Consider the following 13,253-nt stretch of genomic DNA (forward strand, 5'->3'; position numbering starts at 1 on the left):
GGGGGTGATGAAAATTCTAAACTTAGATTGTTGTGATGATTGAGTAACTCTGTGAATATACTAGAAAAAACTGAATTGTACACTTTAAATGGGTGAATTTTATAGAATGTGAATTAAATTCTATAAAAATGTTTTAAGAAACCGAAGGCAGGGAGAAAACATGTTAATTTTTATATTCACAATGCCTGACATAGTGTCTGGCCTAACCAAGCTTCTCTCTAGAAGTCTAAGGAATGAAGAAGGCTCCAAGAATGGCTCTGAATGTAGAACAATTTTGTTGGTTATCTCAGACAATGAATATGGCTAAGAAGACTTGAAGAACATAGGCAACATATTCTAATGAATCAGCTTCCTCTACAAAGGAAAAGACTGCTCCCACTGGCTGGTGGTGTCTATGAAGATCAATGTTCCCTTAGGAAGAAAAAGAGAGAAAAGAGAGGTAGAAAGGAAAAAAAGGAAAGAGAGCTGTGGTGATAACTAAAAGCAGCGATTCACTCTTACAACCAATGTTTATAACATGTTCATTACCATTCTAGATGCAGGGGATTCAATGGAAAAGCAAAATACAATAGCTGCCATTATAAAGGACATACTATTCCAGTGAGGGAGGTGACTGGAATGGCATAGAGAACAGATACTGACATTGAAAAGAGCCAGGAAAGAAAAAATTAAAGGAGTTGAAAAGGCAGTGAGAATGGTGAACCAGCAGACAGAGAGAATGCTTTTTACTGTCAGGTCCTGTAACATGCATTGCCCTCTCTTCATTCACATTAACAACCCTGAGGTATTATCTTCATTTTACCATAGAGGCTTGTCCCAGATCACACAGTAATCAAGTAGTGAAGGTGATATTGGATCCAGGATTGAATTGCAGCTAAGTCCTGGCCTTTCTACCAGAGAAAGTGAATGTAGGTAGGTATGCTCAAGGAGACTTAGGGGTCAGGGTCCCCTTTTCCACCCATACAGATGCTTTAATTACCACGTAGCACTTGACAACAACCCTACTGTTTAGGGGAAAGAGGTGTCAAAAAGCTACCTGCATTGTATATAAATTCCCTCCAAAGGGCCACAAAACTGAAGCTACCACTCCTTGAGAAGATGTAAATACCACCTGTACTCTACCAAAATGGATTAGGAGGCATCAGGAGTAAATGGTACAATTCAACAATTCAGAGTAGGGACAAGGAGGAAATTCGCTGAACACAGTAACTAAGCTGCAGAGTGACAAACCAAGCCACTGAGTGTTGTAGCCTGCCCAATAATTACAGCAATAATGCAGGGGAACTAGGTAAGTAGACATCAACCAAGATACGGGTTTCAGTCTTTCTTTCTGGTAGGAAAAGAACATGTATAAAGGTTGTTAACTAAATTCAAAAGAGAAAATTAACTTGTGCATGACTTGAAAAGACCGAGCTGAAGAAAACATTGACAGATCAACAGAACATTGGCATATCTTTCAGGGCTCAGAAGAGGAATTTATTAACTTCTGTTTTAGAGCTCTGGGGAATCTACGTGATGTACCAATTAAATGAGAACACCTATACATGTTCTATATGAGGTTCTCAGTAAAAAGGTCTGAGACAAGTTTTGGGCTTCTTGATTTCTAAAGCCCACTGCTTAAGGAAAGACAATACTTTTTTAAAATTAAAGTATCATTGATATACAATCTTATGATGGTTTTACATAAACAAAACAGTGGTTCAACACTCACCCATACTATCAAGACCTCACCCCCTCTATTGCAGTCACTGTCTATAACATAGTAAGATGTTATAGAGTCATTAATTGTATTCTCCGTGCTGTATTACTGTCCCAGTGACCTATTTATATTGTGATTGTGAATTATAGGGCCCATAATCCCCTTCTCCCTCCCCACCCACCCTCCACCCTCCCCAACCCTTCCTTTTGGTAACTACTGGCCACGTAGTCTCTTCTCAGTGTCTGAGTTTACTTGCTTTTTTTGTTGTAAAGGCAATACATTTTTAAAACAAATGCTGTTTATGTTTTCTGAAGAGCAGCTTAAAAGCTGATAGAAAATAGTAAAATCACAGTGCCACAAACTAATTTGGGGCACTTTTTAGAGTACTCCTTTTTGATCACATCTATACCCTGAGCAGTTTAGCAATGTTATAGGAACTCATCTAATTTTGAGTTGTTTGTCCAAGTCTATCCTGGTAGGAAGCAATAATTTAATAGTTCTAAGTCTAGGCAAAACCAAGGGAGGCTGACTTTTGGCTACCTTTGATTACATTGGGTGCCCTGGATTCCTGTTTACAGAACTAAGATGACATACCATTATGGTCTTTAGTTAAAGGAAATTAAGACCCTGAGAACTCCACAGCTTAGCATCTTAGCAGCCATTTACTGTTGCAGGTCCCACCAAATCTTATCAGTTTCTAGAGTAAGGCTCTGTTTTCTTGATCAAACCTCTTGTTTGTACTTTAGTTCCAACAATTAAGAATCTCTTTTGAGCTCTTCATCTGGGAGATTCTGTCTAGGTTCCTTGTCTGCTATCCCAGTCCCATGGGTAGACACTCTTATCTCCTAGGGACTAGAATCTTATCCCCAATCCTCAGCCTCCTGTTGCTGGATCCCTGCTACTTTCCTTGCCTTAGAACCACCACCCTGAACTTCTGCTCATTTCTGCTACTAGACTCCTGAAGGACAATGTTCAGTCTCCTTGCTAGATTATCTATCTCTTGCCTATTTCTATACCTGTGACAAACCAATCCATGGCTAGACTCCAGAATTCACTGGTAGCATGATCTAATGTCTCCGGCCGTCAAATCTCCCTGACACTGATTCACCGCTTACCTGTATCTCCTCAGTTAGCTGACCCCAAGACTTGCTTTACTTGGTCTACCTAGTCTTACTTTAGACCTCAGCCATCCCTGGTCCAGTCCCTCTTACTCTCCTCCAAGTAAGTGTACAGGAAGGTCATCATTCCAGAATACTGCTTCTCAAACTTTAGTGTGCATAAGAATCTTACAAAGTTCTTGTTAAAATGCAGATTCCAATTCAGTAGGTTTGGGGTAGGGCTGAGATTCTACAAATTCCCATGTGATGTGGTTGATGCAGGCCAATGAACTCCACTTTGAATAGTAATTTCCTAGAGCTGTGTTTTCCAACATATCAGCCCCTAGCCACATGTGGCTACTGACCATTTGAAATGGGGTAGTCCAAACTAAGATAGAAAAACACAGGTTTTCAGAGACTTACTATAAAAGGAAAGTTAAATATCTCTATTTTTTATATTGATTATATTTTGAAGTAACAAAATTTTGGCCATAATTGGGTTTAAAATATATAAATATAATTAATTCCAAATAAAAAAAAACTTTTTAGTAATGTGGCTACTAGAAAATTTAAGCGATATTTATGACTTACTATCTCTGGACAACGTGGTTCTAGATGTTCCAAAAGTATCATGCATTTCATTTGTTGTTTGGAAACTGCAAACTAATGCATGGATGACCTAAGTAATTTTTTTTTCTAGATGAGTACTGTTACCTTTTTTGTATATCTCATGAAAGGTTTAGAACTAAAGACTTACCCTGGTCAACAAAGCTGTTTTATCATTAGCAATTGGAGTTCATTCTGGGAAAATACAACCAATATAATTAATACTGGGGATATTTTTCCCAACTTTCTCATCATATAGATCAAGGTGTTATTCAAATTCTAAAGGTATTACAGAAGAGATTTCATGAAAAAGTTGATCTATCACATGGGCATTGTACTAAACTCTAATTTTAACACATCATTTAAAATATGGCAGATTCTTCTATTATATTCTCCATAGTAGGTATTGCAAGTCTTTCTCATTCTCCCCAGTTGCCAACTTTAACCCTCTCAATCTCGAGAGATGCCTTTACCTCCAACTTTACTGAACTCAAACTACCTCAACTACCTCCAGCCCAACCTTAGAATGTTTCTTTAGAATTACTGTTCTTTTCCTACATTACTGCTTATGAATAACAACTACTTCTCTTTCTTACACCCATTTTCTATTTCTAATCCCTCTGCCCCATCCTGGACCTTCTCTGTCTTGCAAATGCCATCTCCCTGAGGGCACCTTCTTTTCCTAACACAACTCCTATACAGAAATGCAAAATTGGCTTATTTTTCCTACATATATTTTACTTTCTTCTCTTCCTACCTTTGCTCACATTATTTCCTCTGCCTATAATTTCCTTTTCCATAATGTCTTGAAGTAATGATTGTTCATAATTTAATTTCTTCTTTACTCACTATAATACTATGTTTTCATTATCCAAGGTGATAGGAAAGCATACAGAATCTTTCAGAAAGATTCTCATCAAGAAACAGTGAAAGTCACAGCATTTAAAGGTAATCTTCAGCTATCTGTAACTGTTTAAATACTAGGGCTTTAAAATTTTGATTTACAAAAGTACTGATCTACCAAGAAACTGGTCCTATACCTCAAATAATTTGAGAAGCTTCTCTCTAGAAGGCACAAAATTAAAAAATTCTTGAAGCACAGAGATAAAGCTGTGCTACCCTGGCACCTGACAGGGGAGAAGGGCCTGAGGAATCAGAAGAAAACTGTTGGGAACAGATCTAGGCCAGTGGGGTGAGATAGGAAAGAGGTGAAAGATAGTAGAAGTGGGCTCTGGATCCTTGTTGGGTCAGATGAATGGGAAGAACAAGGTAAAATTCTGAGGAAGGCAGACCTCCTCTGGCAGATATTCCTCCAAAAGGAACAGGTTTCCTTTAGCATCAGCTGGCCTTTATTAACTTTAACACATAGGCTCTTCACATATTTTACATTATGGAAACATTCTAAGACATTGGAAAATTAGGGACTGTTTTTCTAGAAAACTGCACATGCCCACAGTTTTTTATACAATTGAATTTAAAATTGAATTCTAGGAAATTCATGAAAGCCATTTATGAATTCCAAGTTAAGAATTCTTGAATTTTAAAATTCCTGAAGGGATACATAAGAAATTGATAATTGTGATTGTTTCTGGGGTGACAAGAGAAAGACAAGGGTTTTGGGGTACAAGGGAAATAGATACTTTGCATCATATAACCTTTTCTGCTAGTTAAACTCATTACCATGGACATGGCTTGCTTTATCAATTTAAAAAAAAAGCCTAAAAACAAATTAGTTGACACTCAGAGCAAATCTCAATCACAGTTTAACATCAGGGAAAGAAGAAAACCCCTTTGTTCCATGAAATTACCTACAAAACTTTTGTGAAATTCTTCCATCAAGATACATTTTCATTTCAAAGGGCTGATCCTTAAAAATGTAAATATTATTTGAATCATTCGTATGAATTAACTTCACCCAATATAAACCGGTACCAGATTCTTTCCTACTTTCACAAGGATTATGAAGCAGGCAAACACTGAACCTTAGAAAGGCAGAAGCAGAAGGACATGCAGAAATAACAGAGAAACTGGGAAGGTGGAAACACACTCTGCTTATTTCACAATCGCCTGGAATCTGCTTTCATTCAGGGACACAAAAAACAAACAGTTGTTCTAAGTGATTTCACATCCCATTAGATAAATATGCCAATATTTTACCAGGAACTCTGGCTATAACCAACTTAGGAAGACTTTCTAAGCACTTTGAGGCAGAATGAAATAGAGTGAGGTTTTTTGTTTATAATTTTTTTTTCTTAATTGAAGAGACTAAAGCTTATATAAAATTAGGTGTTTCCTGTTATGAAGGATAAGCACAAAAGCTAATAATGGAGCCACATGAAACAATCCAACTTACTTGCAAAATATGTGGTCACACTTTGTGGAAACAGGCTCTTTGATCAATTCTAGACTAGAAGGGTAGGAAAAGAAACAAAATAAAATGAGGCTCAATAATTCACTTAAAAATAAATATATTCTTAGAGAAGTTCAACTTTAAGCTGCTAAAACTAAGTCAAAGTAAGGCTTTCAGTTCATTCAATAAGTATTTACTAAATATTTGTTGTGCTAGGAGCCAAAAATCAGCAGATAATATGATTCTTACCCTCACTGAGTTTTTAGACATCAAAACAGATTATTCTTTTCAAGACCCTATATTATCTTTAGCATCTAGCTGATACTATTTTCATATTAATTAATTTTCACTGATACATGTTTTTGAGCTATCGCTGTGGGGGCACATCCTATACCTTAATTAAACTAAGCTCTACAAAGACAAAATGTTTCAGAGTGTATCTCTAAAAGATAAGGACTTTTGGCTTAACCATGAAACTTATTACTTAAAAACAAATTCCTTAATATAATCTAATATACAATATTCTAATTTCCTTTACTGTCTCATAAAAAAACCATGATTAAATCTATTTAAATCAGGATACAAACAAGATACACATATTGCATTTGGTTGCTGTATCTCAAGTATCCTTTAATCTACAGATGTCCCTTCCCTTATTCTCCCCCCTTGTCATTTACTTTAAAAACTAGGTCATTTGACCTGTAGAGCTTCCCACATTCTGGATTTTACAGATTGCAACACCATGATGTGGTTTAACATGTTCTTTTATTTAGCATTTTATTTCCTGTAAACTACACCTAAAGGCTTGATCAAATTCAGGTTCAATTTCTTGGCAAGAACACTTTATAGGTGGTATTATGTACTTTTATTACATCACTTCAGGAGGTACATGATGTTTGGTTTGTGATAACTTTGTAAAAACAATGGAATACATACTGAAGAGAATTTAGAAAACAATAAACTTTAAAAAATATGAAAATCTTAAGAAAATACATCACCCAAATTACCATCCCACCTGTCTATCCCCAAAATTTCAAGGCTTTCCTGAGATTAATTCACTTACTAACATAAAAAGTATTTGCTGAGCATGTACTTACTATATGCAAACACTGCTCTTGGAGCTGAAAATATAGCAGTGAACAAAAATAAAGTGTGCCTTCATAGATCTTACAGTTAGTTGTGGTAGACAGTTGACTGAGAAATAAACAAGAACATATGAGAATAAGTGCTAAAAAGAAAAATAAAGCAGGATAAGGAGGAAAGGGAGTCAGTGTGTGTGTGTGCGGGGGAGGGTGTTATAGAGGGTGGTCAGGAATGGCCTCACTGAGAGGGTGACTTTGGTGGACAGCTGAATAATGTGAGGAAACAAACTGGTGAAACAACTGGGGGATGAACATTCCATCAGAGAGAGCAGGTAAGACTGAGCAGGACCATGCCTGGTGTGTTTGAGAGACAGTGAGTATGCCAGGATGCTAGGATGGAATGATCAAGGAGGGAAGTACTAATAGAAGAGGTTAGAGAAGTAGCTGGGAGCCTGAGCAGGTAGGAACCCAGAGGCTATTTTAAGTCTCTAGCTTTTATTCTGAATGAGAGCTTTAGAAACTGACTTTTGGTAAAGTTCAGGTAGGACATCAAAGAAAAGGTGACCTTGTGTAACAGGAATGTGATTCTTTTCATTAAATGCCTAACTTTTTAGAAAAGGGTCACAAGAAAAGCTGGGGGACAACAGCTTCATTGTGAAGGGTTTGGTAATACAACTCTTGTAGTCATAGGGTTTCTGACGCAGCACAGGAATGAAAAATACCAGTCAGAAGGCTGGGTTTCTAGTACAAGCTCTTGTTTTATTAGCAGAGTGACCTCAGGCCAAGTGCTCTACCTAAATCTCAGTTTCCTTCCACCACCCACTCTACCAGTCTCTTCAGATTATTGCCAGAATAAACCTAATGCTATATGAGAAAATGTCCATAATTTGACATGATTTGTACCAATGTTAATACTATTATTGGGACCAAATGTGATAAAAAAACCACAACAACTTGACAGAGAGAACTCTGAATTGTTACTAAATCACTATTCCTCAGACAAGCTAGATATCAAAGAAATTCTCAGTAAAAGAGAAATTAGATTTAGCTATGATACCAGATGGATTTCATTCTCACCACTGACTCAGTTCTGAAATAACTGTTATTTCAGTATGGTAATTATAAGCCAAGCTCTACAAACATACTATAAACACAAACTTCAAACAGATGAAAACTCCAATATGTAAAAAAGTAATAACTGTTGAAGGAAAAGCTTGAAGAGGAAATGGGAATGAAAAGAAAAAAATTAAAATGTTACTCATGAGAGTAAGTGTTTATTATAAAAGTGATTGAAAGAAAGCCATTCGAGATAACATGGATGGATCTAGATGGTATGCTAAGTGAAATAAGCCAGGCGGAGAAAAGCAAATACCATATGATTTCACTTACTTGTGAAATACAAAAAACAAAACAAGACAAAATGAACAAAATAGCAGTAGACTCATAGACGCTGAAAAGTGACTGGTGGTTACCATGGGGGAGGAGTTGGGGTGGGTGGTGGGGAAGGTGAGGGGGATAAAATGGCACAAAAGTTCTCAATCATAGCATAAATTGGTCACGGGTTGAAAGTGCATCATAGAGAATATAGCTAATGGTTCTGTAACATCTTCCTATGTTGACAGATAGTAACTGCACTAGTGGGGGTGAGGATTTAATAATACAAGAAACTTGAACCACAGTGTTGTATACTTGAAATCAGTATAAGATTTTATATGAACTATAATTCAATAAAATAAAGAAAAAGTGATTCAAATATTCCCATCCAAGCAATATTTTAGGTCTACTGGGTATTTCATGTTGAGCTTCCAACATGGATAAATGATTGGGAAAAAAAAGCTAAGTTAGGTTCCAAAAACACCACTTACCCACCATGACACATATTTTAGCAAAGTCTTCTGGAAGTCAAAAATTTTATAGTCACTCGTAAGAAGTTAGAAAGAACTATCAATTATCAAAAATAAATGCCAGTAGTTAACTTAGAGGCCAACAGAAAGAACTTTAGCTGGAGAGATCTCAAAGAAGTTGGAAACCTAGCCAGGGACACCATAAGTATTACTGTTTCCAGTTATAATCAGGGATCAATTATTAAGACATTCCTGCAAAATGTATTGTTCTGGGCATTGTTAAAAAAAAAAGTAAATTAGGTATAACTCTCATCCTAGAACTTCCCATTTAAATAGATTTAAGGTTTAACAATGTCTAGGATGAACAGTTTTAGTTTAAATACCTAAGTCTGTTTCCAATGGAAAACATAATAAACAAACAAACAAACAAATTAATAAATATAAGGAGCTGGAAAAATACACAATTGACCGAAAATGAAAATGTTTCATTAGCTTTCATTCTTGCGTCTTTCATTTTATGTAACTGAGTTTTTTAATTGATGGTTTAATTTGTCAGAATGAGAAAAAAACATTAGATTTTTATGACTGAGTCCCATGGGAATGTAAAATAAATACCCAAATGCCGTATTATTAAGGACTTTTGATCATTCTTTGTAATTATCCTAAGTTTTATGGTTTTTCAAGGACAATTTTTTTCCCAATTGTCATTTCCTGCTTCTCTGGCTCTGATGTTCCTTAGGTTGGGGTGTAAATCTCATTTAGCTCTTGTTTTTGTTTAGTTGAAATACTGAGGGGCAAGGGAGAGGAGGGTTACTTATAAATCTTGTTGCTCTCTGAAAAGACAACTTGCATTTTCTTCAATCTCATTTACTTGACTCCAAATATGAAAAACAACTTTCATGAGGGGATTGAGGGGCACTATAATTCCCAGTCACAATGTAGGTGGGTCACAGGGAAGGGAGTACAGCATGGAGAAGGCAAGCAGTAACTCTACAGCATCTTACTATGCTGATGGACACTGACTGCAATGGGTGGGGGCGGGTGAGGACTTGATAATATGGGTGAATGTTGAAACCACAATGTTGTTCATATGAAACCTTCCTAAGATTGTGTATCAGTGATACTATAATAATAATAAAAAAAAGAAAAACAACCTTCATGAAGTACAAAGGAAAATTTACTTGAATTTGCTTCCTTTATTCAAGGTAAGGTGCAGCTTTCCAATTTATTTGTTTGAATGTTACCCACCACTAACCAACACCATATTAGACCATTAATCTAGTTTATTATTTAATGCCTTCAACAAATGTTTACTGAGTGACTACTATGTCTCAGGTACCAAGAATACAGAACTAAATAAAACAAAAACCTCTAACCTCATGGAGTTTATATTCTGTTGGGGGGGGTAGAGAAAAAGGATAAATTATACAATGTCAGCTAGTAATAAGAGTTATGGAGAAAAATAAAACAAAAAAGGAAGATAGGTAAGAGTGTTAAAATTCTAAATAAAGTTATCTGGAAATGCCTCTGGAAAAAAAGGTGGTACATTTGACCCCTGAACAGCATACGGATTAGGTTAAGTGACCCCTATGCAGTCGAAAATCCACTTGTAACTTCTGACTCCCTGAAAATTTAACCACTAAATGCCTACGGTTGACCAGAAGCCTTGCCAACAAAATAAATAGCTGATTAATACATATTTTGTATGTTATATGCATTATATACTGTATTTTTACAATAAAGTAAGCTAGAGAAAAGAAAGTTTTCCCAAATTGTCACAAGTCCCCCAAAATATTTATAATATATTTATAGAAAAAAACTGCTGTATAAGTGAACCTGTGCAGTTCAAACCCAGGTTGTTCAAGGGTCAACTATTTCAATCAAGATTTGTACGCCATGCAATTATTGAGGAAAAACATTCCAGACAATAAGTATAAAAGCTCAGAGGCAGGAGAATGTACTGCATATCTAAAGAACAGTTAAGAGACCAGAATGACCAGAGTAAAGAGAATAAGAGGAAAGAGGGCAGGCAATAATTATTCTAAATTTCCTTTTGGTTTTTCACCAAGAGATTCTGACGCATGGTTTTTAATTGTCTGTGTGTGTAGATTTAAGAGATACCACTGAGATCATTTATGACTGCTTGGGATTCATAACCCTATTGTACCATGGAATCCCTTTGGCAGCTGGTGAAGCTCATGAACTCCCTTCTAAGAGTAATACTTTTAAATGCATAGAAGAATAAATAGAAAATTATACAAGAAACTAATTATATTGAAATACAATTTTATTCACAGGCCTCCATGGATCTTAGAGAGTCAGCGAGGTAAGAGCTCCTGAATACACACAAGAGAATTTTCTGGCATGATAGAAATGTTCTGTATCTTGACTGGATTACAGATATATATACTTGTCAAAACTCATTGATTTGCATGCTTAAGATCTCTGCATTTAATTGTACATAAATTATACCTCAATAAAAAAAACGTGAATATTCTAGTCCACTGTTTATTTTATAGATGAAGAAAAACAAAGTACTGTTCAAAAAGTCAGAGACTTGCTAAAGTATTTGGTGACTTGCAGTATTCTTATTTAAATGCAGGACTAGTTTCAGCGAAAGGTTCTTCCAAAGACCCAATCATTCATGATTTTATTTTGCCATTATTAACCATCCATTCCAAGTGACCAAGTTGTTTTAGAGAAGGATAAAAAATACAAGGGCCACTTAATCCATGCCAGATCTAGACAGTCTGTGGATTAGGAAGAATAGGATGTTGTGTGTATTGAGGAGGTAGAGAGGGAAAAGGAGAGGCAAAGCGGAGAAAAAGGAATAATTTCCTACACTGCTAAAGCTCTTCAGTTAGCAGCAACTTTAATAGCATAATATTATTAGATGTTATAATATAGATTTAATATGTAAGGTCAATTATATTCATTTATATATAATCAAATAAAGAAGAATGTCAAATTAATGTTGACTTACCAGATTGGACACTCTAAGACTTTCTGCATAGCATTGAGGACATTTTGTACTTCTTCAACCCGATCCGCAGATAAATCCATTTCTTTCTGTTCTAATGAACATTAACACATATACTTAAATATATGTCACTTTAAAAGGTTTATGAAAACACCTTAGTTTCACTTTCTTTTTAGATAATTCTTATTTAAAATGGGAAGGCTTTAGAATTAGACTACCATAGAACTAATGACAAGAGCCTTATTTTATAAAACTCTAAAAAAGTTGTTTTTTGCAATTAAGTGCACTCAAATTCTCTGTTTTTCTCATATACAGCCTCCGACCACTTCCTTCTGGTCTCCTTTCTCCAAGATAGGGAAAGCCACGGCGGGACAGCTCACTGGGTGAGTAGCCTCAGATTTCTCCAATCACCGGCTGTTTTACCTAGCTTAAAATCAAAATCAACAAACCAAAAAAAGCCAGTACTAATCAACGCTCCCCTCTGACCAGCTTGTTTCTCCTGTGTTTCCCACTGGCTTGCACTCATCTCGGGATCCTCCTCGGGCACATCCAAGCCCACAGGGTCTAGGACTACCGACGCCCTTCGACTTCCTTCTTGTCCCTTCTCACAAACATGCATGGATTCAGTTCTTACGGGCTCTCCCTCTCACAAAATCCTGTCTCTACTCTTCCCAAACACGTTTCTGTCCTTTTCTTCCTCAGAATCCCCTGCTCATATATACCAGCTCGTTCTTTTTATACTATGGTGTCCCCCTCAAGACACATTCCAGTTCCTATTATCAGGATTTCCCCTGGGACACAGCCTGCCCTCTCCCTTACCTTCAGTGCCCCGCGCCCCTTAACTAAGTTCCTACTCCCGCCCTTGATATCTCCAGATTCAACGTCTTAAGCTTCTCAGGTTTCACCCTCCGCCCGCCCCTGCCGAATAACATCCATTCTACTCTTCTTCAGGAACCCGCTCTCTCCCACTCTCTCCACACCTGTTTCCCGCCTGTCCCTCGGAGCACTCCTTGGGTCCTCGTCCCTTCCTCAGGGTTCGCTCACCTTTACCCAGAGTAAAGAGCCCGGGCTTCCGAGGCCCAACGGTCCAGCTGTCTGAGAGCGGCCCACAAATACTCCGCTAGCTCAGTCCGCGCAGACGCAGTTTCAATTTATCTGTATTTCCCGCGCTTTTCTGTTACCACGGAAACCTGCCGCTTCCGTTGAATCAGAGCCTCTCAGAAAGCGAGCTGGAAATACGTTACAGAAGGGCGGAGCAGAAAGGGCCGAGAGTCTCCCAGGGCTCCCGATTGGTCTTCCACTTTTTCCTTCGTTACGGAATCAGAAAGAGACGGAAGAAAAGGAATTCTTTAGTTTTCTATTAGCCGCCCGCCCCTTAACCTCTACGCTAATAAATTGCGGTTTATAATGTCCCAGAGATTGCAGTACTAGGGTCTGAATCGCTACCTGAGGCCCGAATATGAGCTTAAGGTAGTGCCTAAAACAGTCGCAAGAAGAGGCTCCATTCCCTCACCCTTTCCGCCTCAATGGAAGTCTCCGGTTTAGGCCGCTAAAAGGGGGAAAAACTACGATTTCCAGCATGCTTTGCGGATCGA

The 13,253-nt window shown here is 37.2% G+C and overlaps 1 protein-coding gene across 1 annotated transcript in view; it reads right to left on the minus strand.

The window, feature by feature from the left end:
- The window catches only part of BRCA1 (BRCA1 DNA repair associated), a 60,067-nt gene that overhangs the window by 46,418 nt on the left and 396 nt on the right, over positions 1-13,253 (minus strand). Inside the window, 3 exon segments of the mRNA XM_073235643.1 lie at positions 5,756-5,809; positions 11,662-11,752; positions 12,703-12,965. Coding sequence (XP_073091744.1) covers positions 5,756-5,809; positions 11,662-11,741 — 134 coding nt within the window. The 5' untranslated portion in view covers positions 11,742-11,752; positions 12,703-12,965.

This window comes from Manis javanica, chromosome 4 (assembly GCF_040802235.1).
Source record: "Manis javanica isolate MJ-LG chromosome 4, MJ_LKY, whole genome shotgun sequence".
NCBI classification, from domain to species: Eukaryota; Metazoa; Chordata; class Mammalia; order Pholidota; family Manidae; genus Manis; species Manis javanica.